The sequence below is a fragment of the Rattus norvegicus genome, chromosome 1 (genome assembly GCF_036323735.1).
Source record: "Rattus norvegicus strain BN/NHsdMcwi chromosome 1, GRCr8, whole genome shotgun sequence".
In the NCBI taxonomy this organism is placed as follows: Eukaryota; Metazoa; Chordata; class Mammalia; order Rodentia; family Muridae; genus Rattus; species Rattus norvegicus.
Window position 1 is genome coordinate 130,946,866 of NC_086019.1, and position 27,392 is coordinate 130,974,257.

Sequence of the window (27,392 nt, forward strand, 5' to 3'; positions counted from 1 at the left end):
AATAAATCACCGTGTTTCCAGGCAGGAAATAGAGAAGAAAAATCTGTGTAAGTGGAAATTTTTCTCAAGGAAGTGAAAGAAAAATCTACATTGGATTGTGGCAAAATGGAATCTTGGCCCGTGAACTAGGACTTTAGTCAGTGTGCAGACCCCATAACACCTTAAATGAAGCGATAGTCAGGCTCCTCCAAGAAAGGACCTTGATAAAATACCTAAAAATTTTACTATTGTCCATTCTTCAGTCCTTCCTTAGAAGGACATATGGCCTTTTACAAGGATGGCTATATATCTGGGGGAAAGGAAACCATCAGACTTTTCCGGGGCCTATTTATTGGTCTATTCTGAATTGATGTTGATTCTGGGAGATCCCAAGAATCATTGGAACTCTCCAGTTAAAGTACGGGCTTATCGGAGTCAGGAAATTAATGAAGTTTTGGCTTACGTCTAACTCACACTAGGTCCAGTGAGTACCTCAACTCATCCCGTGGTTATTTCCCCAGTTCCAGAATGTATAATTGAAGTAGATATACTTAGAGATTGGCAGAATTCTCCCATTGAGTCCCTTACCTGTGGAGTGAGGGCTGTTATGATTGGAAACACTGAATGGAAGCCTTTAGTGTTGCCTCTGCCAGGGAAAATAGTGAGTCAAGAAACAGTATCAAATCCCTGGTGGAATTGCAGAAATTACTGCCACCACCAAAGACTTGAAAGGTATGGTAATTTCCACCATGTCTTTTCTTTAGCTCTCCTATCTGACCAGCGTGGGAGACAGGTGGATCATGGAGAATGACAGTTGACTATTGAAAACTAAATCTGGGGGAAAGGAAACCATCAGACTTTTCCGGGGCCTATTTATTGGTCTATTCTGAATTGATGTTGATTCTGGGAGATCCCAAGAAACATTGGAACTCTCCAGTTAAAGTACAGGCTTATCAGAGTCAGGAAATTAATGAAGTTTTGGCTTACGTCTAACTCACACTAGCTGGAGAGTACCAGCTGTGGCGTCCTTACCTGAGCAGATGAACACGTCTCCTGGTTCATGGTACGTGGCTATTGATCTAGCAAACACATTTTTTTTTCTCAGTACCTGTCCATAAAGACGACCAGAAGCAATTTGCTTTCAGTTGGCAAGGCCAGCACTATGCCTTCACAGTTTTACCTCAAGGCTAATGTTGACTCTCTAGCCCTGTGTTGTAACTTCATTGGAAGGGATTTTGACTGTCTCTCCCACAAAAACACCATGCTGATTCACTCTATTGATGGCATTATGTTGGTTGAACCAAGTAAGCAGAAGGTGGCAACTGCTTTGGGCTCACTGGTAACACATATGCATATCAGAGGATGGGAACTCAATCCAACCACAGTTCAAAGGCTGCCTACCTCAGTGAAATTCTTAGTAGTCCAGCGGTGTAGGGCGTGCGGAGACATTCCTTCTAAGGCAAAGGGTTATTGCATCCAGCTCCTCCCAACACCAAGAAAGAAGCACAGTGTTTTGTGGGCTTATTTGGATCGTGCAGATAGCACGTTTCTCCCTCAGGTGTGTTACTCGGGACCATTTACCAAGCGACTCGGAAAGCTGCTAGTTTTGGGTGGAACCAGATATAGGAAGAGGCTCTTCAACAGGTCCAGGCTACCGTGCAGGATGCTCTACCATTTGGACCGTATGATCCAGCAGTCCCAATGGTACCTGTGGTGTCAGTGGCAGGTAGAGATGCTGCTTGGAGCCTTTGGCAGGCCCCTGAAGGTGAATCACAGAATCATCTGCAGACAATTATTCTCCCTTTGAGAGAGCTCTTAGCCTGCTATGGAGCCTTAGCGGAAACTGAGTATTTGACAATGGACTACCAAGTTAACTGTGAAACCTGGAAGTTAACTGTGAAACCTGGGCTGCCCATCATGAGCTGGGTGTTATCTAAGCCAACAAGCCATGAAGTGGATGTGCACAGCAGCAACTTATCATCAAAGGGAAGTGGTACATTTTAATGCTGCCTAACTAGAAGTTCAGGCTTGCTTTGCTCAACGCATATACTTGAAAACGGATATTTGGAAAGCTGGGCCGCTGTCTGTTTTTGGGACAGATCTTCTGCTACTATACCTTGTGGCTGTCTCTCATCTCTTCCTAGATTTCAGTTTCCTATAGGTCCCTGTGATAGCAGAGATGGCTGGTGTTAGTTAAGGAATGGGGAAGGGAGAGTTGGACACACGCCTGTTGAAGAGCCTGCTTTTTTTTTCTAGGAGAGTCCATTTGTATCCACATAACAATACTTCACTCAGCACAAATACTTCTGGGTGTGTTTGTACTGAACAGTGTTCTGCACAACATTCAGAATCACCAGTTAACAAGGTCCTCGTCTTCTCTTCCTCTGTCATCTGGTCATAGGGCATGCTCCATGAGGTTACAGGTGCAAGCTCGGCAGTGAACACCATTGCAAATGGAGTAGAAACTGTAGGTATTTGGGAAACTTCTTCAAATAACTCCCTTGTTCCCACCAGGAAACTTTGAGGAGTCCGTTCTCTCCTTCTACCTTTACACGGGTTCCAGGGATGGAGCTCAGGTAGACAAGTTTGTGAAACAAGTATTTTTTAATGGCTTAGTCATCTTGCCCGCTAAGCCATCTCGCCAGTCCCAGAAGAAGATCCCCACCTCTCATAGAAACAGTAGCTTAAGAGACCACTACCCCAACCATTTATTGTGCGTCCTTTACTGTAACCCAGCTTTGCAAATACAACAACGCCTACATCGATGTTAACTTAAATACTAAGGAGGGAAATGAGACTGGGGAGGAAGAGAGGAGGCTGGTGTAGACTCTCAAAACAGAATGAGCGCACCCGTACCCTGCCCCTGTGGAGGATAAGTGTGCCCTTGTAGCTGTGGCCCATTGGAAACTAAGAAGCAAATACCTGCTGATCTCCTATAAACAGGCAGACAGGATATTTGTAAGCACGGATGCTGCCTAGTCTCTGGTGATTCGATTTATGATTTCCGTGTTACATTGGCATGACAGTGATGTAGATGCAGGGAAAACTGCTTCAGTTTTGAGTTGTGGTCTCTTCCCCGAATTGCTGCTATGTAAGGCAGTTTTTTTTTCTTACGAGATCCCCAGTCCTAAGGTCAGGAGGTGCAACAACCAACACCTTGTAGTGTGCTGTGGCTGAGCTAGGATGCTGGGAAGGTCATTGGTAATATGTTTGGACTTAGTATACTTTTCATTTGTGATGGTTTTCATCTGGAGACTGACGGCGAGGTTCTCTGAGGGGCAACTGTACATAAACCAATTATGGATTAAACAATTTTTGCATATGTCTTTTTGATGGCCCGGCATACGTTTTATTTAACACCAAACATGCAGTAGACGTGCTACACTAGGTACACATCGTGCCAGAAGGAATAGAAAACTCACTCTTTCAGTGGCTGATTAGAGTGTGGATGAGCACACGCATGAGACATGTATGTTCTGACTGTAACCTGACTGTAAAGTCGGGATGATGCTATTCTCCTTGCAAGACCAGATTTTCACCTAGCAAATGAAAACAAAGAAACTATGCATTTGGCTTCCAAGACCAGAGGCCCGGGGGGGGCGGGGTGGATATTTTTCCAGGCTAAGTGTCCATTGCCTTCATCCTAGTCTCAGAGAGCTGTTATTCTAAAGAGGGCATAGAATGCCAAGAGATGCGAGCCTTGCTTTTCTCTCCAGCTTGCCTGTCCACTGCTTCAGGGATGTCACCACAGCCTCTTCAGGGGGCCCCTCCAGCCAGCCTCTTGCTCACTGTCCTTCCCAGTGGGGTTTTAGAATTCGGACAGCAGGTTTCTGGTTTTATTTGTCTTTTGCCTATGTTGCTGTGAGTGCCTCTCAGAGGGATCAAGGAATGTGTCTCAGCCCCCTACAGGGGGTCAGGTGGGATATGGACAAGCATTTGAAAAGCCTCTCCCCACACCGTCAGCTCTGCAAATTGTCTGCATTTTTTTGGGGGGGGTTTAAATACTGTAATAAGTTGAAACATTTCTTTGTAGTTAAAAATATTTTATTCTGTCTCTGTCTCTCTGTCTCTCTGTCTCTCTCTCCCCCTCCCTCCCTCCTCCCCTCCCTCCCTCCCTTCCTCCCTCTCTGTCTCTCTCTCTGTCTCTCTCTGTGTGTGTATGTGTGTGTGTGTGTGTGTGTGTGTGTGTGTGTGTGTGTGTGTCTGTGTGCGCGCACGCTATGTTTTTGATTGCCAGAAGACTTTTTAAAAATGGTTTCAGGGACTGAAGTCAGGTCATCAGATTTGCACAGCATGTACTTTATCTATGGAGCCATCTTCCTGCCCCTCCCTTTTGTCTTTCTAAAGGAATGAGAAAGCCTCAATGGTTAAGAACACTGGCTACTCTTCTAGAGGACCCAGGTTTAATTCCCAGCACACATGTGACAACTCAGAGTGTAACTCCAGTTTCAGGGAATCTCTTCGGACCTCCATGGACACCAGGTATAGCATGCACAGACACACACGTGGGCAGAACATGCAAGACATAAGATAAAGAAATGTTTTCAAATCATTATAAATGAACATGGATGGCTAATGGGGCAAGCCAGGGGCTGTCACTGTTATGAGAGCAAGAAAGGAGAGGCCGAAGTAGTCTGTCAGCCAATGGTCACAGTTGGACTTCGGCGAGGACTCACTATAGCATCACAATGGCATAGACACTGCATCTAGAAACACATTGTACTACACATAAATATAAGGTAGGACACAGACACATATATGTCTTTACTCTGCCAGCTGACAGACTCTCCTTTCAGGCAATTTGGCCTAGTAGCAGCAAGCTGAATTAGCAGCCAGTGTTGGTTTTTGGACAGCATTCTGAATTAGAAGGAAGCAGAGCATCTTGGAGAAAGAACTGATTATAGACTGTGGCAGGAAATGCAGGAGAAGAACCCGAGGCATCCCACAGCAGCAGAAAAGCGAACACATCGGAAACAAACCCCAGAGTGATAAAGGAGGTGGAAGAGACTCAAGGGGCCAGCGAAAGTACCCTCAGAGCTGCATCATTCAGAGCAACGTGGTACGTAAAGCAGTATTGAAGTAAAAATGCAATGATAGCATGAAAATATGAGATAAATATCCACGAGCTCATTCTGCTATAGATAAAATGATCAAATAAATAACGTGGAGGGGAGTTCTCCAAATAATTTACACAGACGTCCGGCCCTTGAGGAAGTGGAATATAACTCTCTACCTCTTATGTGAGGGTGGCCCACGATGGCTTTCTTTCCAGGAATATGGCATGTGACTAGGGATGGCCGACTGCAGCCATCGACAGTGCCGCTGCCACACTGATAGTCATGCACCCTTGATTGACGCATCAAGGATGACACTTTATCATCAGGGTCTTGTCTTCTTCCTCCGAACACATCCCCCAGTCTAATCATGAGGGAGGAAATGAAATTCCAACTGAGGGACATGTCATCAAATAAAAGAACCGCCTAAGAAGCTGTCACAGTTGGGAGGAGTCAGGATTCAAGGATGTCCTGGATAGCTCCTCAGATAGAATCAGAGAATTAGGAGAAAACTCAGGGAATCTGGGTAAAGTAGAGATTTAGTTAATAATGAGTATAATAAAAAATAATGATAACAATTGACAAAAATTGGTCTGCTAATTCTGACAAATGGACTATGGTTATATAAGTCAGGTTAATATGGAAAGTTTAAGGCAGCAGTTGCATCTAGAAACACATTCTGCTACACATAGATGTAAGGCAGGACGCACATATGCGTCCTTGCTCTACCAACTGATTCTCCTTTCAAGCAATTAAGCCTAGAAGACACCCTGTCACTACAGGAATTCTGTAAACCCTTAACCGTTCTGAAATAAAAGATTTTTAAAAGACAAAGGAAAAGCACAACAGACCCAGAACTCAGGAAAGGATGTAGTGGGCCAGGGAGGTTAGCAAGAGTGACATTGTGCAGTTGACTATCTTTCCTTTTAACCAACTAAAATGTTGACAACACAGTCGGGATTACTCTCTACTCTTGCTCTCTTTCCACCTCCTGAATATAAAGCCTGAAGCTGTTCTTGTATTCCATGTGTATCTCACTCTTGCTACATGTGTATACATTCAGTAACAATAGGTTCTATTGTCTCTGGGTTGCCAGTTACATAAGGGAGACACTGGGTATTTAACCTTGGTGAACCACCTTGTCCATTCATCTAGACCTAGTTCCTTCATTTTAACCTCCGTATAGTTTCTAAGACATAAATAAAGCGTGCTATTCATCCTTCCACAGAGGGACAGTTAGATTGTTTCCACAGACTCTGTCAAAATTTACAAGCAAACTATTATCTTAACCTCTGCCTTCACCTGTTCTAACCATTTTCCTCAAAGTGACTGACTAGACGTAAGCTCTGATGTCTGAATTTGGCCTATTGGATCTGGACCCAGAATCTCTTTCAGGAGTGGTTTAATCAGAATTTTTTAAGAAGACAAGGTATATTTAATGCGTTTTTTGAGCTCCTGCATCTTCGACTGTAGAGACGTTTCCCTACCCATCTAAAAGCAAGTCCAAACTCTTTCAGTGGCTCGTGAGACTCAGTAACTCAAACATAGAATCTGAGTACTGGATTAGAGTGGGAAGGGATTACAAATATCTCAGTCAATCAAAGGTTTCTCTGGAAATGATTCAAATTTAATTTAGTGTCCGCACAGATGATCTCTGAGAACCACACAGACACTCTCTAAGAATGAGGGTTCTCTCTCTCTGCCACACAAAACACATTCCTAGCAGAGACTGAAAAAATCAATTTGTTTGTTTTGATTAAAAAAAAAAAAGAAGGGACTGTGTGCATATATATATGCACTCAGAACTACAAGATATATTTTCTAAGCTAAGAGAAATGTACTCTCCTCCCATTGGTCTTGCTCTGCGCATTAGCCATTAGGATGAGATCTGTTGGGTCAATTTTTAGGTATCTGAAATGAAGAGCCCTGTAAGATGTCTTTTTACCGCACCCCTCCATCTTCTCTGAATGTAGGTGTCAGCCTTCTTCTGTGTTTCTGTGTCAATGTTGGGACTCCACACCATCAAAGATCCTTCAAGGACGGATGGAAAGAAACCATTCTATAGATGTGGTAGCCACCCTAGAGAACCAATGGTGTTTTCTATGTGCCTTCCAGAAAGAGCTCCTAAAGCCAGAGACAAAGTCAGCTATCAGGAACCTTGCCTATTGGCATTGCTGTTAAAGACATTATACAAGAGGAAGGCTAATGTCTTTAATCCCAGCACTCAGTAGGCAGAAACTGATGGGTCTCTGTGAGTTTGAAGCCAGCCTGGTCTACCAGGGCTACACAGTGAGCCCCTGTCTTAAGTATATACATTTATCTTACCGAACAGGCTTCTACTGGGACTTAATATTCCAAAATAAAGCATTCGCAGGACCATTCTTGGGTGGGCACCTTTCCTGGGTTAGCTGTGGCTACTTTGTCCTGCTTTAGTAATGTTTCTGCTTGTCTTTCCAGACTCCAATTCTTAGAGGAATATATATATATATATATATATATATATATATATATATTACATATATATATTCCCACAAGATATATTTCTAAGCTAAGCAACACTAATTTGTAAAACATAAAGAAAAAAAAGAAAAAACATCTCCTAGAGAAACAAGGCTATCATTCCTTGAGTGGCCGGAGTATTGATTTTTAAACTGTTGGTCACTTGACAGAGAAGGCAAGGTAGATTATAAGGTGTTAGAATATCAATTAGAAACCAAAAGTGTTATGATCTCTTCCAGCTGAAAAGTCAATGTCAACATTTTCCCTTCACAGAGAAAAGGAGCAAAAGGTGGACACATTTGCAGAAAGTCACACAGCTTAGTGGAGTCAGAAGGGGCTCAGTGGATGTTTAGTGTGTCTCTCACTGCCCCTGTGCTGCTGCTAAAATGTCTCAGAGCTGCTGGCATCAGTCATAGGAAACAGACATTTGATTTCACCCGAATACTCACATAACCGCACTCGGATGCCCTGCAACACGGAAGATGCATCTTTTGTGCTGTCTGCCGTGCAGGGATCCTCGCTACTGATATGTCTGAAAGTTAATTACATGGACGAAGGGATGGCACACCTATCCCCAGAAATAACCACTGCGAATCACAGCCGGAGAAGATTACACTCGCAGACGGGCGAGATATGCCTGCGTACATCTGCTCATTTTCTCACAGATCATCACGTAGGGCATGAATCACGATAAGTCAGGTACCCTCATGCCTCCCTGTGAAGTACTGTGCTTCGGACAGGGCGCCACCACAGAAGCCACAGAGTCTCCACCTTGGATCAATGACTGTCCCAACAGTGCCTGTCACTCAGAGCCGAGGCCTGGGTTTTCAGGAACTGTTCTTGTTGATAGTTCACTAACAGGGTGTTGAAAGCAACCCCAGGAGGCTGTTCTCTTGACGGGTTCCACACAAATGCTCTTTGGAATCTCCACCATGCAGGAACACAGCATTTATGCCTCAGGAGCTGGCTATCCCTGAAACCCAAAACAGAAGAGTTTGTCAATTAGCTGGTTGTGGTGACTCATTCCTGTTAGCCCAACTCTAAGGAGGCTGAGGCAGAAAGATTAGTAGGCTAGTCTGGAGCTATGTGACACCGTGTTAGAAGGAAAGTGAGGAGAAAGAAAGACAGGAAAAAAGAAAGGAAGGAAGGAAGGAAGAAAAGGAGAAAGAAAGGAAGGAAGAGAAAAAGAAAAAGGAGAGAGAGAAAAAGAGAAATCTCGAGTTGGGCACGAACAGATCTCTAGTTGTTTGTGGCTATGTGGGGACAGGAACCAGCCACAAAGTCACATCACACTTTGGGTGTCCCTAGACTTCTCTGTAGAGACATTGTGATGACTTCCATACCTGAAGGCCCTTGAGGGAGGTCTCTCACAAAGGCCCTCCTAAAAGATGTCTGTCTACAGAAACAGCCTGGGCAAAGAGATTGGAATTTAGAATTTGTACTAACTCACATAGAAGCAAAGCATAGGGAGTTCCGGGTTGACTTTTTTTTTTTTTAGAACAGCTGCAAAATTTTCAACATATATAACAATGCACCCTTTCAACATTTAAATCCAGATTCATCCACATATAATGATGCCCATGTGTCTAAGGTGTGCAGCTGGATGGTTTTGGTGAATGCACAGAGAATCACCCACCTGGAATCAGCCTGTTGCCATCACCCCAGAATGCTCTTTGTTTTGTTTTCTTCTGAATTGAAGTCACTCACTTCCTACCCACCAAGGAAAATCATGGACCTAATTTTGCTTTTGGTTTCCCAGATCCATTTTGCCTGCCCTTGAATTTAATTTGGACGGTCTGATACAGTACGTATTCTTTTGTGTCTGGCTTATACATTCTGCTTCTGAGATCTGTCTGAGTATTCACCACAGATTAGCAGTTAGCTCCTCTTTATTGCTGGGTTGTATTGAGTTAAACGATTTGTTTATCCATCCCTTAGAAGGACATTTGGGTGGTTTCCAGATCTTCAATATGATGAGTAAAGTGGCTACTAGCTTGGCCATACAGCTATTTTTGTGAACATATTTTATTGCTTTTGGTAAAAAGCTGGGGGTAGAAATGCTAGTGCCTAAGTTTGGTGTGTTTAACCTTTCCAGAGAATGCCAGTGTTTCTCACAATAGGGGTTTTATTAACGAAGTCGATTGTCCTAAGTAGTGAATTCTTTCATTTCCTTTTATGATTTGTTTTTGTCTTAGGGCATTGATACAGTATGAGTGTGTACTCTTCTGAAATGTGTTCTTCGGTGTCAGACTAGTTACATCATTTAAAAATTATTTCTGAGTTGTTTACAAAACAAATTAAAATCTGGAAGATTCATATTGGTAAACTTGAAGTCTCTTACGTACTTTTGCTTAATATTTCATATATGCTAAAACTCTTGAAACGTGTGTTAGTCACAATCATAAAAGGCAGTTTTGCAAATCCTTCACATTTCCAAGAACTTTCTGTGCGTTCAAGGGATTCCCCTCTTCCCTTCAAAGAAATGAATACTCTCCACTCACCTTTCATACATAACCGATATATTTATTTATACAGCCATGTGTTCAATTTTATTGCTCAAAACAAACAAACAAACAAACAAACAAACCCTTTCCATCTTTTTTTCTTTGTGTTTAAGGTTTCATCAAAAATACTATCATGCTGTGTGGCTTTCTGGAACCTGAATATGTGTCTTCGACATTCTGTCTGGAAGATTATGCCCATGATGCCTGAGGCTGTAGTTCAGGTCTTTGCTGTGGACTTAGATTTCCTTCTGGAAACATATCACAACATACCTTATTACATGGGGCAATCATGTGGGTTGTGTCTTACATGTTCACCACGTACATGGCACATCTTTGGGGAGTTTGGTACATTGGACCGGATAATTAGATCAGAAGCTGCTATCAAGCTAATTTTTTTTATTTGAAACAAGAAACCAATTTCTGCTCAAAAGAGGGGAATGTGTAAGATGCCTGGGGGAAATGGTGTAAAACAAAATGTGTGAGGTACCATCCCTGTAGGTATAAAGCAAATGGGATTTTGTTTGCAGGGTTGAAGGAGAGTAAGTCTGATTGGGTAGGCAGAAGGTGATCACAGAAGAAAGTGAAAGCCAACATCTTTTTCAAGGTCAAGGTAGAGCCTGAAGGGAACTGACTTTAATCTCATCTTCCCAATATTAAGCCCTTAACTTCTCTGTCTAAAAGTGCGATGTTCTACTACTTTAAGAAAACATTTAAAAATTCACAGGTAAAATATTATTTTTGGTACCAAACAAATAAACAACTTAAAGCACTAAAGCAAACCTCTGCTTCCCCTACAAACACCAGTTAGTTATTTCTCTTTGTTCTATATTCTTATGTTTGCAGGGACAAATGTGCAAACATTTTCACAACTAATATTAAAAACATTGCATTTATAGATTTTTTTAATGTTGCACAAACAGCATTGCTAAATTTGGTCTTAATCTACAAGTATGTATCAAAGCATTCTGAAATAAAATCTAATGCTATTCCTTTGCACTTGAATTATATGCTGTGATTACCAGGCTGGACTTATTAAGAATGCCTTCCATGCAGAGAATGCTCTGAAGAAATACTTTAATATTAGAAATCTGGGTTTGTAGTTTTTTAAACGATGCATCTAAGTTAAAGTTCTAATGCATTTATTTCTTAATGTTCAGGAACATCTAAAACCGGAACAATTTATTTAAAAAATAAGGCAAGTTTTAGATTAAAAAAAAAAGCCCTATGTGAATAATTTTCTTTCCTTCCTTTTAAATCGTCCCTTCTATAGAACCGATTCACTGAACGTAGCCCAACATTTCTAAGGGAAAAACTGATTCAGACGATACAGAAAAACATGGGCTTAGTTTCATTTACCGTGGCTTTTGATTTGTTTTCAGCTCTAAATTTAGCAAAAATCCCTTATGAAAGATGGGGTGCATAAGTGTAATGCAGAAATCTTTTACTATTTGAGTAATGAAAGAAACCTTTCTTTGCTACAGAACTGGTCCTCTCCACCAACCAGAGTCTGACTGTTTACAAGACAAACACTTCTATTTGATCCAGACATTCACAACTCTTATGAGCCATCTTTTTATTTATCGTGGATATCAATTAGCCTGAGTCATGAAGCCCGACCGCATTAAGGGCGACACGTGATCCAATCACTATTTTTAAAAGTCCACGTATTTCAAACTCCTTTCTCCAGCCATTACTGTTTTCTTCCCCTTTGAGGACCTGGCCTCCGCAGTGTTTGTTCGTTAGATGGCAGTCCCGGGGAAGCCTCAGGGAAACCTCTCCTCTGGCACATTCGAGAAATCCACCGAGGATACTTGGGCTGGTGCTAGTTTCAAGTCACTTACGGATCAAATGAAGCTAGAGGGACGCGGAGGGGAGGGGGGATATTAGAGGCAGGTGCGGGTGGGTTTCTGCAGTGGCCACCGATCCTTGGTGACGGCTACACATTCTTAAGATTGGGACCTGAGCCAGACGACGTTGTCCGGGTTAGGGTCCCCGTCCGCAATCCCCATCCTGGGAACCCCCCGGACACGCCCCCCAGCTGCGGGTTCCCGCAGCCCGACACGCGCTGCGGTCCTTCTCCGCAGCTGCCCACGTGGTGGAGCACCGACCAGCACGATGCGGTGGAGCGCCCTCAGGGCGGGAGAGGAATGGGGCTGGGAGGCCCCGCCAGCACGACCCAGCCGAGTCGGTCCCCGACTCGGGGCCCCCACATTTCCTCCCCGGGAGGGAGGGAGGCGACATTCCCCGGGCCAGCCCTCCCGGGCTGCCGCCGCGCCCTCTGGCGGCCGCCGCGGAGACGCGTCTTGGGCACGAGGGGCCGCCTGTCTGGGTCCCCTTTCCAGGGCTCGGGACCCGCGGTGGAATCGCGGTGCTTCGAGAACAGAGGCATGCGGACCGCACCCTGTCCGCTCTCTGTCAGCGCGTAAGCACCGGAATACCCAAGGAGCACCGCCACGGGCGCCCAAGCTTGGGGTGGAAAGTGCCTTGCGTAGCAGCAGTCTCTTCAGGGGTCCCCTTTCCCCCAGGTGTGCCCCTCCCGCCGCGTCCGGGCTTTCCACCACGCTGCGAAAAAATGCCGCATGCATGCACTTATTTATTTATTTTGCAACAGCTGCAAGAAACAATGAAGCTTTTTCACAGAGCGGGCCAGCGCGCTCACCAGCCGCGCTGTTGTTGTTTTCAATGAAGCTCCGGGGCCGCACTCCCCGCCCACCGCGCCCGCAGCCCGCCCGCCCTGCCGCCGCCCCCTTGGCCACCGAGTCCCGCCGGCGCCCGGGGCATTGTTTTTTAGAGTCCTGCGGGTGGGGAGGGTGCGGACAGGGCCGGCCGGCGCAGTGCGGGTGGGGGCGGAAGCGTGGGCGCGCGCGTGGCTCAGTGTGCGCGCGGGGGCCGGCGCGGGTGGAGGCGCGGGGGGCGGTGCCTCCTGGGCCCGGCTCCCCACGCCCGCGCTCCGCTCCACACGTCCCTGCGATCCCGAACTCCGGCTCTTGGCGACTGCCGAATCGGGGCCCGGCCCTCGGCGCGCCGGGACTGCGGCTGTAGCCGCTTGGAGTGTGCGCGCGGGCACGTGTGCGCGGCCCCGAGAGCGCGCGCGTAGAGCCCCCAGTGTGTGGCGGCGGCGGCGCGGTGAGGCTGAGGTTCTTGTTTACCAGCATTAACTCCGCTGAGCGGAAAAAAAGGAGGAGGGGGAACCGAGGAGGAGCGAGCGCACCGGGCGAACTCGAGAGAGGCGAGCGACAGGGAAGCCGCCAGCGAGCCTATCCCGGCGCGCCCGGCGCTCGCAGACCCTCGGCCCCGCTCCTTGGACCCTCCACGCCTCTCCCGTGCCTGCAAGAGCTCCACGGCACGCGGCGTGCTCGGCTTTGACCTTCAGCGAGCCGGAGCCCCCGCGCACGGAGTCGGCGGCGGGCGGGGGCCGACGCGGGGCGGCGGGAGCGCTGAGCGCTGCGCGGCCGCCGCTTTGTGTGTCCTGGATTTGGATTTGGGAAGGAGCTCGCGGCGGCGGCGCTGAGGGAGGAGGCGGCGGCGAGCGGAGCCCAGAGGAGGAGGAGGAGCCGGAGGAGGGGGAACCGCTCATTCATTTCCACTCAGCATTTCTGCCCCTCGCCGGCCTCGCCCGCGCCCGGGACTTCGGACCAGTCTCGCCAACTGCGTCGGGCTCTCCCGCCGCGTAGGCTCGGGTGGTCGTTCCCTCCGGGAATCGGGGGCGTTTGTCCCCGCCTGCGGCGATTTGGGCTTTGCTCCTCTTTCTGTACAGTTTTCCTCCCTCTTCTGCATCTCTGGGTTTGCAAATGGAGGCCGACGACACCGACAGCCCGCCCCGGCGCGCCCCGGCTTCCCTACTCCGCCGCCCCGTGGGCCGCTGCTGCCGGCGCTGAGGGGCCGCCCCGCGCCACCCTCCCTGTCCACGCCGCTTTCCGAGGATCTTCGCTCTTGTTTTTGGACGAGAGTGAGGACTGAGTTGAAGACTTTTTTCTTTTTTTTTTCTTTTCTTTTCTTTTCTTTTCTTTTTTTTTTTGAGAAAAGGGAATTTTGTCCCAAATAAAAGGAATGAAGTCTGGCTCCGGAGGAGGGTCCCCGACCTCGCTGTGGGGGCTCGTGTTTCTCTCCGCCGCGCTCTCGCTCTGGCCGACGAGTGGAGAAAGTGAGTATTTGCCCGCCGCCCGCGGCCACTGCGGGAACTTTTCCTCCGAGGGGCTGCGCCCTGTTTGGGAAAACCCAGTTGCCACGGGCGCAGCTGTCGGACTCCGGGGCTCGGGAGCGGAGGGTGGGGCTCTCCCGGAAGGCCAGAGCGGATCGGGGCCCGAGTTCACGGTTCAGGAGCTCCAAGAGCCTGAGTTCAGCGCATCTGCGCGCGGGAAGGGCCTCGGGGCTTTCTCTTTCGCTGTCCCAGGAGCGCTGTCCCGCACGCGGCCTGGTGGGTGGGCAGTGCCTCCTCCCTAGCGGGTCAGGGGCAGCCTACTCCTGGGCACTTGGTGGGGAAGTTGGCATCTGGGTGTCTCCGGGAGCCCCGCTGCCCTCGTCTCCCCCCTCCGGGGCGCGCCACTTGGCACCCCAGCGCCCATCCAGCGCTGCGCACCATGACAGCACCCTTGGAGGCTCCACGGGTGTGTCCTAGGGTAGACCGACCTAGTACTTCGTGTTGGCCAGCCAGAGCCTTCTGCCCCGCGGGGTGCAAGTTGTCCTTGAGGGGGAGGTACGGGATGGGGAAGCCTCGCGGCCCCAGGACACGTTTCCAAACATCACGGCGCGGCCTTATATCACCCAACTTGTTGGGCCCATCGGGCCCCTCTGGTTCTTGGCCTTTCGCATCTCTGGAACCTGTAGGTGTCTAGTCCCCACCTCTCCCAAGACTTGGTAACTTGGGCTTCCCGGTGTGGCCTTGGGGTGCGGGGTGTGCTCCCCAGCTTCCCCTAAGGAAGTGTGAGCTTAAAACTTTCATCAGACGCCTGTGTGTGTGTGTTGGGGGGGGGGGGGCTTGGATGATACCCAGCTTAGAGGTTCCTTGGGCTCTCAGTTTCTACCTCGCTCTGGACACTTTTCCCCAGAAGTGTCTTAGTAAGAGGAGTTAGAGACATCCACCCATGTGCAGAGTCGACGTGCATTTCCACACACACGTGCTCTCCGCGCGGATTTAGGTGCATCCACAGCCATACGACCACGAGGTGACAACTGGACTGGCAAGAGATGTGCGGTGGCTTGAGCTGCGACAGGATCTGTAGTATGGTAGTGGACGGGTGGTTGTTTTGTTTTGTGAACGCGGAGCCCTGGCCTTGGTTTTGTTGTGCCCAAAGTTGTGTTGCATTGCCAACCCCCCCCCCCCCCCCCCCCCCCCCCGCCCCGCACTTCCTTTGTACATACTTAATAAGCAGTATCGCTCCATGCTCGCTATCGCTTGCAATCTGATAGCTTTTGTTTTGGTGGTGTCGGGTAGGAGTAGGTGGTGGTGGTGGGGTGTCTCTGGGAATGAGAACTCTCCACAGTGTATGGGGGCAGCAGGAGGAGGAGGGGGTTTTGTTCTCGAGAAAAACAGTGGCATACTGGTACTTCAGAGATGGTAGAGTAATTTGAACGCGATTAAAACTTTAAATGCAGTCTCTTGAGTTGGGGCTGGGGAAGTGAGGGCGTGCGGATGAGTAATGTTTGCAGAATGTATGCAGGTGGTGCCTATTAACTTCGAAAAAATCACGACCTAGCCTTGAGGAGTTAGCAAGGGGGAAACGATGGAGGCTGCGCGGGCCGTGCGGCCCCACCACTGCCGTAGTTCACAAAGGCTGTTTCTATAAACAAACCCTGAGCCTCTTTTAAGAAATATCTACGATGGAGTCCGAGCAGGTCTTTAAAGAACTGTAGCTGTAGTAAGCCTAGTGTAAGGCGCAGACTAGGGCCGACCCCACAAATCCGGCTCTCCTGTCCTTTGTTTTCCAAACTTTGAGCACACTGGATTGGGCGGTTAGACGGTGTTTGGGGGCAGGGAAGATTTCTAGCCTTTAAGGACTAAATATGGTTTAGAAGACACTAGGAACGAGTCCATTTCACTGTGGCATCTGATTGTACCGTGTACTTCTCTACTTTTGTTATTTAATAGTAGAAGTTCTGAAATGCAAAGTAGCCGTGATGGCCTTGCTTCTTGGAGCAGGCATCTGAAACTGGATGGGGCTGGGTCTTCTTGAAGGGTATTCTTTGTCCAGAACTGGGGCAGCTTGAGAAAGGTATTTTAGTATGTGTTGTTTTCAGTCCCGTGAGGACCAAGCTCTTCCTGAGAGGCTGCTTTTATGATGGCCAGTTCCTCGAAGTGTGATGGAGAGCCTGAAAACACTGGCATCCTGGTTAGGGCCTGCTGAAGCTCTGTCTGGGTATCTGCCCTTCCTTCCTCCTAACAGCTGAGGGTCGAGTTTTAGCTCGAAAGGTGCTAGACCACATAACTGAGGAGAAAGTCTCTGGGTGCCAGCAGAGGCAGTCTTTGAGCCATACAGGTATAGGGTTTGAGGAATGGCGATTCTTTAGAGTGTGACCTAAGTGGATGTGTTCTCATCTTTTGACTTGGAACTGTGGAAGTTTCTGGAAGAAAGGCAACCCTGCAAACATGTTTGCTTCGTAGCAGGAAAATGAGCAGACCTACACAAGGGACTTTAGTTATGAGCGGCAGCCAGATATTGTAGGGCGGCTTTCTGTTTTGAAAATCAACACACACTTGAGAGTTATTGTGATTGTCTCCTAAAAAGGATTTAGTCATCTTTCTGCCGAGGGCACGGTAAAATCCTGTTGTCAGAGGAACCGGAGGTATGTGCAATGTTGGTGTTTAAAGAAGTTGGTGTTTTATTACCTACCAGAAGGAGAACCCAGAGTAAGAACTTTTGGAAGAACCTAACTGGCAAATTATAGTTTAGGTCTTTCTGCAGGGAAAATAGCAAGTCAACTCCACTTTGTGGAGGGGCAGACCGGTGGGGGTTCAGGGCTTGAAGTTTAAAAGGTCATATGTTGGAATTGTCGAAAGGATTAGAAGAGGACATCTCTATGAAAGATCCAAGGGTCGAACATGGGGGTGTTTAAAATATTACAAATGGAGAAAATAAGTTATGAACTGCCAAGTCTTGTATGGCACCAGATGCTGGGGGAGATCAAGTTAAGGGGTCCGGGATTTTTTTTTGGAGGGGGGTGATGACATGTTTTAGCCTCAGTTTGTGGTGGTGGTTGTACAAACTCTGAATATACTCAAAAACGTTGTATTGTATGCTTGAAAACAGTGACTCTCAGGGTATGTGAGTAACATCTGAACCTGTTTTGTTTTCTTATAAAAAAAACTTAAAAGATTGAGGAGAGTACATTATGCCAACAAGCCATAAGATCTGACTAAGATTATTCAGTAAACACAAGTGCAGGTTGGAGTTTCTCTCTCTCTCTCTCTCTCTCTCTCTCTCTCTCTCTCTCTCTTTTCTTTCTCTAAATTCGTGAGCTTTTAAGATCCATGAATTACTGCAATACAACAGATTGGTAATTGAAGCTGTAACAGCGGGGATTGGATGCCAGGCAAGAAACAGACAAGCAGAGAAAAAGGGATCCTGCTCTTACTTAGCTCAGTAATTGAGGGATTGAGTCCAAAGGGACAACACACAGATGCTAATGAAGGTGTGACTTTTGACAGTAAAAATCCTCTCCCAGAACCTGTGGAGTTTAGGAGCCTAGGCAAGGGGCCTGTTTTATCTACAGTTTTCCAGTAGAGAAATGGGTTGTTTGCAGCAGGGAGGGAAATTCTTCCCTCCTATATTAACAAGTGGTACTGATGCAGAAGAACTGCTCACTTTAGGGCAGTGGTGTGATTTTCCTTTTTCCTTTCTTTTTTTTTTTTTTCTTTTCTTTTTTTCGGAGCCGGGGACCGAACCCAGGGCCTTGCGCTTGCTAGGCAAGCGCTCTATCACTGAGCTAAATCCCCAACCCCCCCCCCTTTTTTTTTTTAAATAAGTTTTATTTCTTAGAGACTCCAGAATCTGCATGGGCAGCTCTTGGTTGGTTACAGTTGTTGTTTAGGAGCTTATAGCCTTAAACTTTCTCTTAAATGAAAAAATTCGAATTTCTTAGGATTCTGAGAATACAGTCAAGTGGATTCGTTTTCAAACTGGTCTGCCTTTATCTGAAGGTACTTCGCCTTTACCGTAGGAACAGACCTAGGAAGTCGTGTCTACGTTGGGCTTTTGGTCTTCCTCTCAAGGTTATTTATTGGTGAAAATATTCCCTGCTCTTGTTACGGTTGCAAGGTAGGTCAGGAATCAGTGGCTTCGTCTTCACTCCTTGTCCGTCTGTCCACCTGTCTACCTGCCCGTCTGTCTGTCCGTCCTTCCTTTGTCCTCAGGGAGCCCTCAAGGTCCTTTAGGGTTTTTTTTCCCTTTTAATCTGGTTTCATTTGGTTTGTAAGAATGCACCTTCCAGCAACTGAATCTAGCCAGCTGTTAGTGGGCACTTACTATGTGGAAGCTGAAGTAAATGCTAGGCGGAGCGCGCACACACACACACACACACACACACACACACACACACACACACACACGGAGAGAGACAGAGACAGAGAGCAAGAGAGACAGAGAGAGAGACAGAGACAGACAGAGAGAGACAGACAGAGAGACAGAGACAGAGAGAGACAGACAGAAAGGACTCTCCTTGCTGTGCCTTTGGGGCACTGTCCATGTGTTTGCATGAAAGTCCCTTTAAAAACTTCCTAATCTCCTGTAGGCTTGGCTGGTCTGGTGTGCGGCCAGTGCTACACAATTCTCACCCTCTTTCAGGCTCCCTCATGTTGGAATTTCAGCACAGACCACGGCCTGTGGTTATTTGTTCATCGAGAGTCAGGCATCTTTGTCCACTGGTGTGACAGTCATGGTTGACACTGTGTATGTAAGGTCATGCCGGGTGTACTCACAGACCTGTAACCCTAGGCAGGAGGATCACCAGTTTGAGGGCAGCCTTTGCTAAAGAGTGAAACCCTGTCTCAAAAACCAAAACAACCCACAGGTGTGCTCCTAAGTGTACCCGGCGTGAACGCGGGACCAGTTTCAGAGGTGTTCTCCATGTTTACGTTGCTGACACAGTTCTGAGGTAGTCATTAGGAAGTGTTCAGAATTCCAGACCTTTTGTGATTTAAAAATGAATGGACTTTTTTAAAAATTAAAGTGGGGGGGTTGGGTAAGAATGAGATGGAGAAGGCAATTATACCGTTAAAAGATTTTTGTTTTCTTTTAATCATAAAGCACACAAGACCGGTTTTTCTCTGGGTTGTGATTTTCTCCCATTTGTTTTCCAAGACTCATTTAAAACTCAAACTCTAGTTCATGGAAGAGGTGTTTGTGCCCGGAGGCCAGCTTGCTTTGAACTGCTTGTCTTAGCCAGTGTATGACAGGTGCTATCTGAGCCCCAGAAAAGAGTTCCTTTTCAATGGTGCTAAGTATGAGATGCTTCCACACGTGCTGTGGCCGAGGCTCTGGACTTCTCTGTCTGAGATGCCTGAAGAAAGTGCACTCGAAAGACGCAGGCTGTATGGTAGGTGATGCACTCGGAGGCCCCTGTAAATAGCGTTTGGCAACAGGTCCCCAGGAGGAAGTTTCCCAGTTCCTTATAAAGATGTGTGATTTGGGATGGACGCGGTCCTAATGTCCCGTGACACTGAGATCTGTGGACATTGAGGAGAACATGGCTGATGTCCAGTATCTGTAAAGATTGAAGATTAGAATGTGTACCTGTTCCATGTCTCAGTCCCTCACCCCCTGGGTCTGATTGGTTCAGAGAAGAGGACATGGGCTTGTGTAAGAATGGTTAGTAAACAAGGTTTTGTAAAAATCAAATTAGTTCCCTGTGAAGTCTGTTCCTTTTAATGGTTTGGAATTCTTTAACTGAAGATATTAATATCTTCGGTTCGGTGACTTTGGATTTTCTGGAGATGGATGAGAGCCGTGTGGCATCAGTCATCCGCGCTCGTGCTTAACGGCTCTGCAGATGCCTTTTCGCGTATGCCGGTTTTACTTAACACTTTACCTTGTGGGTTTTAGAATCCTAAGGTTGGTGTGTCTCGATTTGAGTGGGAATTCATCCACTTTCTTCCTTAAGTACTCACAAGGCTCCATTCTCTAGGTTAGAAATACTGATGCCATAATGAGTCTTACCATTAGTCTTTCAGAACCATAGAAGTTACTGCTGTGTTTGTATGAAGAAACAAGAAGCCAGTGAACAAGGCTTTAGCTTTTCTTTCTTCTGGGCCCCAGACTGTGAGGATTAATACTCGAACAGAACAAAAAAAAAAAAAAAGAAAGAAAGAAAGAAAAAGAAAAAAAAAAGGCCGAAAAAATGGCGTCTTTTATGAGGAGTGACGAACAGCTGGGGCTGTGGTGACTTACACAGATAACGATGCTGCTGTTTGGTTTTATATTTATCCTCAGCTCGGTTACGGCTGGGATGGGATGTGTTCCTGAGGCTTAGGGAGGATCCTTCCTATATTTCCTGGTAGGCTTGACACAATTTCTCACGGAGTATCTGGTGGCCTGCTAGACAAGAAGAATGCCACTGTGTTGGAAGTGGGTACAGCAGAGAGAAGGATGCCCTTCTCCAACAGTTTACTTTGCTATGGAATGACAGAAACGACCTTTGAGAGAACCGGAGTTCTTTGAGAGAACTGGTTTCTTGTTTTTTCTTCTAGAGATGGTCTTGTTGTGTAGCCCACACTTGAACTTGATTTACTCTTGCCTCAGTGTTTTAAGTACAGGGATCATTCATAGGCCTCTACCGCCAAACTTAGACACTTTTCGAAGTACTTTAGAAAGTAGTTTATCAGTATTACAGAAAATTCTTGGTGGTGGTAGGAGCTGGAAACTTCAAATTTTTATTTTATTTTTTTTTATTTCACACCTCACTGCACTAGTTACACATTAACAGCTATTCACAGTTGTGCATGTGCGTCCAGATGTGCATGTGTGCACTTGTCCTTCTGCATTGACCGATTGAGGTGCATAGCTCTTGGGCTTCTATATACTTAAACTTGCCAGTTTCCTTTAAAACATGGCACTTCCTTTAAGCTGGCTTTGGAGTTGTCGTTTTTTAAAATTAATCTTTATGTGGGTAACGCACATGGTATTGAAACCTAAATATTTTATAGACCAGAACTTGAAAGTTCCTGAGGTGATTTTGCATGTTTGCTTATCTATAAATCGATTGTTGGAAGTGTGACTGATTGAGTCAGTGAGATACTCACTGTAAGGCACAGAAGCCTGATAATTAGATAGCAGTGAGTTACTATAAAGGAATATTTCTCCTAATTTCAATTATTTTAGTAACCTTTGATAACTAGGTGAAAAAAAATAGGAAGCATCTGTATAGATTTCAGGTGACAAACGTCCACCCGGTGGACTGTAGGTTTGAGGGGACCATTCTGAGTCACTAGCTGTCCACTGTGTTTAGACAGTGAGTGAAGTCTTCATCGTACCCATGTCTGTCTGTGTCTCGTGGTGCCTATTCTCTCTGCCAGTTTTCCCTGGGCATCATTGTATTGAGGTAATAAACAGGCTCCCAGACTCTGGGGCTCGAAGGGAAGCCCCGCTGATGGTTCTGTTGTCCACTTTTGGGCGTTAATGGCTTCGTGATGTCTGTTGAGCCACAGTGTAGGCGAGCCGAGTCCTAGGAACTTACTTTGCCAAGAGTGGCCTTTCTCAGTTGGATGCTGTCTTCTCACCATTTCTTCTGACACGCTCATCAGTGAGCTTTTCAAACACCAAGATTGTCTTGGATGGAAAGTCTAGTTAACCTCAGCTCTGCAGCCTGCCCTTTTCTGAAGAGAGCGGTTAATTGAATGTTTCCTCTCAGCTTCACTGAGTCACTTGAAATCATGCAGATTTGCCCGTGTCTGGCCCCACCCCCATCCAGTCCAGACCTGCATCCCAACTCGTGGAGAAGATAGGACACACGTAAACTGGCCTTGGAGTTAGTTCTGAGTGCCATGAAGACTCCTGGGCTTGCTTTGCTTGCCCACCCTGCGTTCTCACTGTGCATAACAGTAGAGTCCCCAGTCTTAATATGAAGTCCGATGCCACTCATATTGGGCTCTAATAGATCCTTATAAAGGCCTTGCTGTCAGGTTCCAGAGTGATCCCCTGAGTTATGCGTGAATAGGCTCTGGTGATCCCCTACTGAGGCTTTTGTTCTCTTTCTGTAGCCTGGTGTGATTTCCACCTCAGTCTTCTGCCCCCTCCCCACCATAGACATTGGAAAATGCTACTCTGGAGCCCTGGAAGGCCGGGTGGGCCTAGATTCCTTTTAGCTGTCCCTCAGTTCTTTGATATAAAACACGCCATTTAACTTTTCTGAGACTGAGCAAAGAGGTGGAGACTCGGTGATTGTGAAAGACGTTTCTCCTTGTCTCACTAAACAGCAAAATAAAATTATCTCCTACTATATTTAGAAAATTAAATTCAGGAAAATTTTGGGGAGGAAATGTGGTTTTTAATTTTCATTACTTTTTTGAGTGTGTGTGGAGGGGAGCGTCCAGTTGTGGATGTCAGTACTGTAAAATGGGGCCAATAGCGTAGGATGTCAATCAGTCACTCCCCCTCGTCCCCAGCTCCCCAGGACTTTCTATGATTTTAATATGTGAGAGATGCCACCCTTGATGTTGTAACTTCTTCCTTCTCCTTCATAGGAGGCTGTCTAGCTGCATAGCTCTGACTTTTCCCTTCCTCCCTTTGAGTTCAGACACCACCGGGCGCATTGATAGCCTTGTCTCCCTAGAGCTTTGTCCTTTGCCTGTCATTACTTACTGTGACAGAGGAGTCGAGAGAGGCTGGCTTGAGCGCCAGTTCTTCAGCAGCACAGTCAGATTAATCTTGTGGCTTTGTTTCTTCCTCCGTGAAATGGGGATTCTACGAGAACTCATCCTGTGTTTTTATTAAGCTCAATGGACTAATTCTTTCGTCAAGTGCTTTTAGGTGAACCTGGTACTCACTAAACCCTCAGGCTTCTACCCTGTAGCCGTGCCGTCCTCCAGCAGAGATTTTCTTCGATAGCACTGGCAGCGCAGGGCACCCTTGATTGTGTGGAGCCTGGCACATGCAGTGCCTTCCTATTCTGTAATAGAACTTTCTTCCTTTGCTAAGGTGCTTCGTAAGGTTGAGTTCTGCTTATAGAAGAGTTAAGTCATTGATGAGATAGCTCCGGGGAGGGGCGTTTGCCATTGAGCCTAAGAGACCAGAGTCTAATCCCCTGGAGAAACAACCTTTAAGCATAGCCTTCTCACCTTCACAGGTATTCTGTGGCATGCCCTGACCCCCAACAACAAATAAATACAAGAAATAAAAGGCACAGGCCTTTAATCCCAGCCTGTGGGGGGCGGGGGCGGGGGCGGGGGCAGGGAGCAGGTGAATCTTATTGAGTTTAAGGCCAGTGCAGTCTACATACGTACCAGCCAGTGCTACATAGTGAGACCTTGTCTCAACAGAAACAAAAACCTTAAACCCTTCTAAGTCCTGTCATTCTATATTTTGTCCCATAAGTGAAGACAGTTCGCCTTCCTTCTTACAGTTGTCTGTCGCAGTTTCTTCCTCAGTCCTTTCTCTTGTTAGTTTCTGCCAGGGTCTTAGAACACGTCCAGTCTGCACCTTGTCCGCCTCACCAATGCGATGTCGCCATCTAGCGGCCACATTGGAAATTCAGCCGCCTCCCTGGCTGAAGTAGATGTTGTCCAGAGGAGGAAGAGAACCAATCCCCTCAAAAATTCCTCAACTTTTCCCCGCTGGTGTGGTGACTGGGAAATGGTTGCTAGAAAATGTGGATACCTCAGGTTCTTTAGAGATCACCGGGCTGTGGCTTAGGATACAGCTTGTTTTACTGTTGTTCAGTGGGCAACTCAGAGACGTAAACGGATTCTGAAGTGATGGACTCAAATCCCTTCCTGCAAAACCCAGAGTGTCTTACAGTCCTAAAGGTACGCTACCCCCATGCCACGAAATCTTTATGCGTGTGAACCTTTAAAATATGTCTTATGAGGGATTAAAAAGATCATACTGCTGGGACCAGCAAGGTGGTTTGGCCAGTAAAGGGATTTGCTGCTAAGTTGGTGCGTCTGAGTTCAGGCCCTGGCACCCAGCACAGGAGGAGGATAGCACGGATTCCTGCAAGTTGTCAGGTGACCTCCATATGTGTCGTGACACATGCATGCCCCCTCCCAGATAAATGTCATTAAAATATTTTGAAAAGGCCGCCAATTCATTTTGAATGGCATAACCATATAGCAAGGTCTGTCTTTGATTGCTCTGCTTAAATATGTAGTAACACTTCAAATTTCGCTCTTAGGTGTGTCCCCTCTGGCTGCTTCATGTAGTTAAGATGTCTACCCCACAGAAGTCCTGATAACGGCAGTCGCAGGCAGCTCCATTCCCGATACTGTTCTGCCCTGCCCTGGTTGTACTTTGTCAGATTTTCTGTTTCTTTGTCCTCAGAGCTTATTGGTAATTTCCGAATCTACTCTCCCATTTCCTCAGTGACACTGTATCTGGTGGGCGTGTCCCTCCATGGTGACTTTTTGTTATTTAATTTCAACTTGGAGATCATTTGCTGGGTTGAGAGGACTTCAATATGTTTTCTGCCCAGACATTTCAGGTACCTCCACCTGCTGTCTCAGGCAGGTCCCAACTGTAGCCAGACTTTTGATTGCCCTAAATTGGTTCAGAGCACAGCATATAGTAAGTATTCTATAAATGTGCATTCTGTAATAAAAAGTTCACTTTGCTGAGATGTACCAGAAAAATTAAATAATTCACGAGTTCGTCCCCGTGCCTGGCATGACCATATTATGATCTTTCTTTAAGAGTCAGCCAGCAGTTGAGTGTTCCTGTAGGACTCTCTGACTTCTTACTCGTGATGCACTGAACCTGTTCTTCCCCACCATAACCAAGATAGTTTCCTTTGAATACCAAGAAGCAGCCCAATGTTTGGTGGATAAGAGGAATTCAGGAAATAGTGCACTTCTTAAAGGGACCACCCATTCACTTCGATGCATGTACTGTTCATTTACAGTGAAGGTCTTCCCATCTCCTCTTTGCCATAGTAGCTTTGCCCTTGGAGACATTTTATCACACCAGTTACTATGTAGAACTTCGAAATGGTAGGATGATTTTTTTTAAACCATCGGTCTGGTCTTTTGTTCCAAGAATTGGGCAAAAAGCCCTTAGAAAGTCCATCTGCAAATCTAGTCTTGTATGCCTGAGGTGGGTGACCATGCTCCTTAAGCTTCTTAGGGATGAGAAGAAATGAATACTTCAACATTAACAGTCCCTTTGTTTGTAGTGTCCATTAAACCATTGGGGATCCAGCTGCCTGATGCTAGACTGCTGTCTTCTGGTTGCCCATGGCTGTGTGTCCACCTCTGGTGAAGCCTGAGAGCTGGGACTCCCTGTGCTGCTGCTGATTACGCTCCTTCTCCTTCTGGAGTGACCCGGGGACCTGGAAGCGTTGTCGCTCTTTTTCAGCCTTCAATCCCAAAACCAGGCAGAGAGAGATGGATTCCTAGGGAGCTTTGTTTGGTCCCTTGCAGACTCAATGTGGATGGACATTTGCTTGCCTTGTTTTCTTGATGAGCCCGGCACAAAGTTGCCTTGCCTCTAGCAGGCACAGTGGCCAGGTCTTAGACTCTTGTCCTTTAAGTCCCCAGTGTGGCCTGTCAGAGTTTATGATAAGAGTATTGGGGAGGTGAGTTCTGCGCCTTTTCAGCCTCCAACAGAATTAGGTTTCCTCAATCTAGGTTGCTGTGAGGGGAACTCCTAAACATCATACCCAAGAGATCATTGCTAAAAGCTTGGTGCTCCTAAGGAGACATTCGAGGTGGTCTATTTCTTGTAAAAAAATGTAAACCGAATCCTTGAACCTTGTATGTTTATTTCAAGTGTGGCTTATAGAATGAGCATTTTTGAAAAGTCACTGCTTCACCACTGAGCCGAACGGTCATGAGCTCACCTGCCTTCCCTGCCTTTAGGGAAGCCAGCTCTCCTCAGGTACAGAGGGAGGCATGTTAGTGAGGGAAGTGTGGACCTTGTCCATCTGTAAATTGGAGTAGCGCCACTCTAGCAGGCAGGCATGCCAAAGAGAATTAGCAATAATGCTTTTAAGATGCCCAGCAGAAACAGACAGTAGAAGGCATCTAGCAAATGAGTGCGTGGATTTTTCTCCTCCCACGTTGCCGTGAGACCCTGGGGGATTCCTGTCTTTTGGTTCTCCCAGCAGCCTCAGGGAAAGTGGTGGAGGAGGGAAGTATTGTTACTTCGGTTGTTTTGGCTTAAACCTGAGAAGGTTGGGGAGATGGCTTAGCAGTTAAGAGCACTAGAATGAGAACCCAGGTTCAATTCTCAGCACCATTTGCAACTAGCTATGGAGATCCCGCTGCCTTTTGGCTTCTGTGAACACTGCATCCACAAGGCATACAGTGTCTGTGCAGACAAGCACCCGTACAAGTAAAATAATCATTAAAAACTTGAGGAAGTCTGAGTCTCAGGTTTTTGGAAGCATGGCTCAAGGCCATATGCTCACCTGAGACATGGAAGTAAGAGTTTAGAAGTGGGGGTATACAAAGCTCTGTGTACTTAGAGTCCTTTTCCCTGCCCTGCCTCTACCCCCAAAAGTTTGTTGTCCTATTGGGAAAAAAATCAAGTAGAGGATGGCAGCCTTAGCTTGAAATTTGAAGTGTTACAGAATCCAGAGCCTGTATCCATTGTGTCAGTGCTGAGAAAGTTTCCTCTATTTTAGAGCATTTTGGCTTTTCAGACTGGGGCTATTCAGCAGTGTCTATGCAAATATCCCCAGACTGGAACATCCCCATCTCTGAAGCACTTCTGGTCGCATCATTTTACATACTGTCAAACAGTAATGGGAAGTGTATGTTCAGCACCAAATTATGGGATCTGAGGTTAAAAAAAAAAACAAAAAAACAAAACCAAAAACCCCAAATGCACACTACACAAATACATGCTACACACTTGTATGCACGTGCGTGACTTTGGAGGAGTCCAGTCTTTGAGGTGCTGGAGAGCTGAGGGAGCTTTAGTGTGCCACCAGTGTTAAATTCAGAGTGGTGAAGACGGCATCCTAGGAGGTGGGGGCAGGCGGCAGGCAGCCTGCTCTGGTGGAGTGGAAGGTGGGCGTGAGAGCCAAGGACACTGGAGGGAGTTGACTGATGGGTGGATAATGGGAAACCTTAAAGCTTTTGGAGCATGTGATCAGAGGAAGAAGAGATTTCAGGAGGCTGCTGCGGAACTCCAGTACTGGAGACTGGTGATGGTGTTGACAGGGAGGCACTGAGCGTAGAGCCAGGGAGGGCCATGCCATCTCTAGATCT

At 46.8% G+C, this 27,392-nt stretch overlaps 1 protein-coding gene across 5 annotated transcripts in view; it reads left to right on the top strand.

The window, feature by feature from the left end:
- Positions 1-12,921: 12,921 nt before the first annotated feature.
- Igf1r (insulin-like growth factor 1 receptor) overlaps positions 12,922-27,392 on the top strand; it is a 288,878-nt gene continuing 274,407 nt past the window's right edge. For 2 of the 5 annotated variants that reach the window (NM_001414181.1, NM_052807.3), the window contains exon 1: positions 13,132-14,180. In NM_001414181.1, coding sequence (NP_001401110.1) covers positions 14,087-14,180 — 94 coding nt within the window. In that variant the 5' untranslated portion in view covers positions 13,132-14,086. Of the gene's footprint in view, positions 14,181-27,392 lie in introns of all 5 variants that reach the window. The other 3 variants (XM_039102225.2, XM_039102217.2, XM_008759500.3) reach the window with 3 other exon arrangements.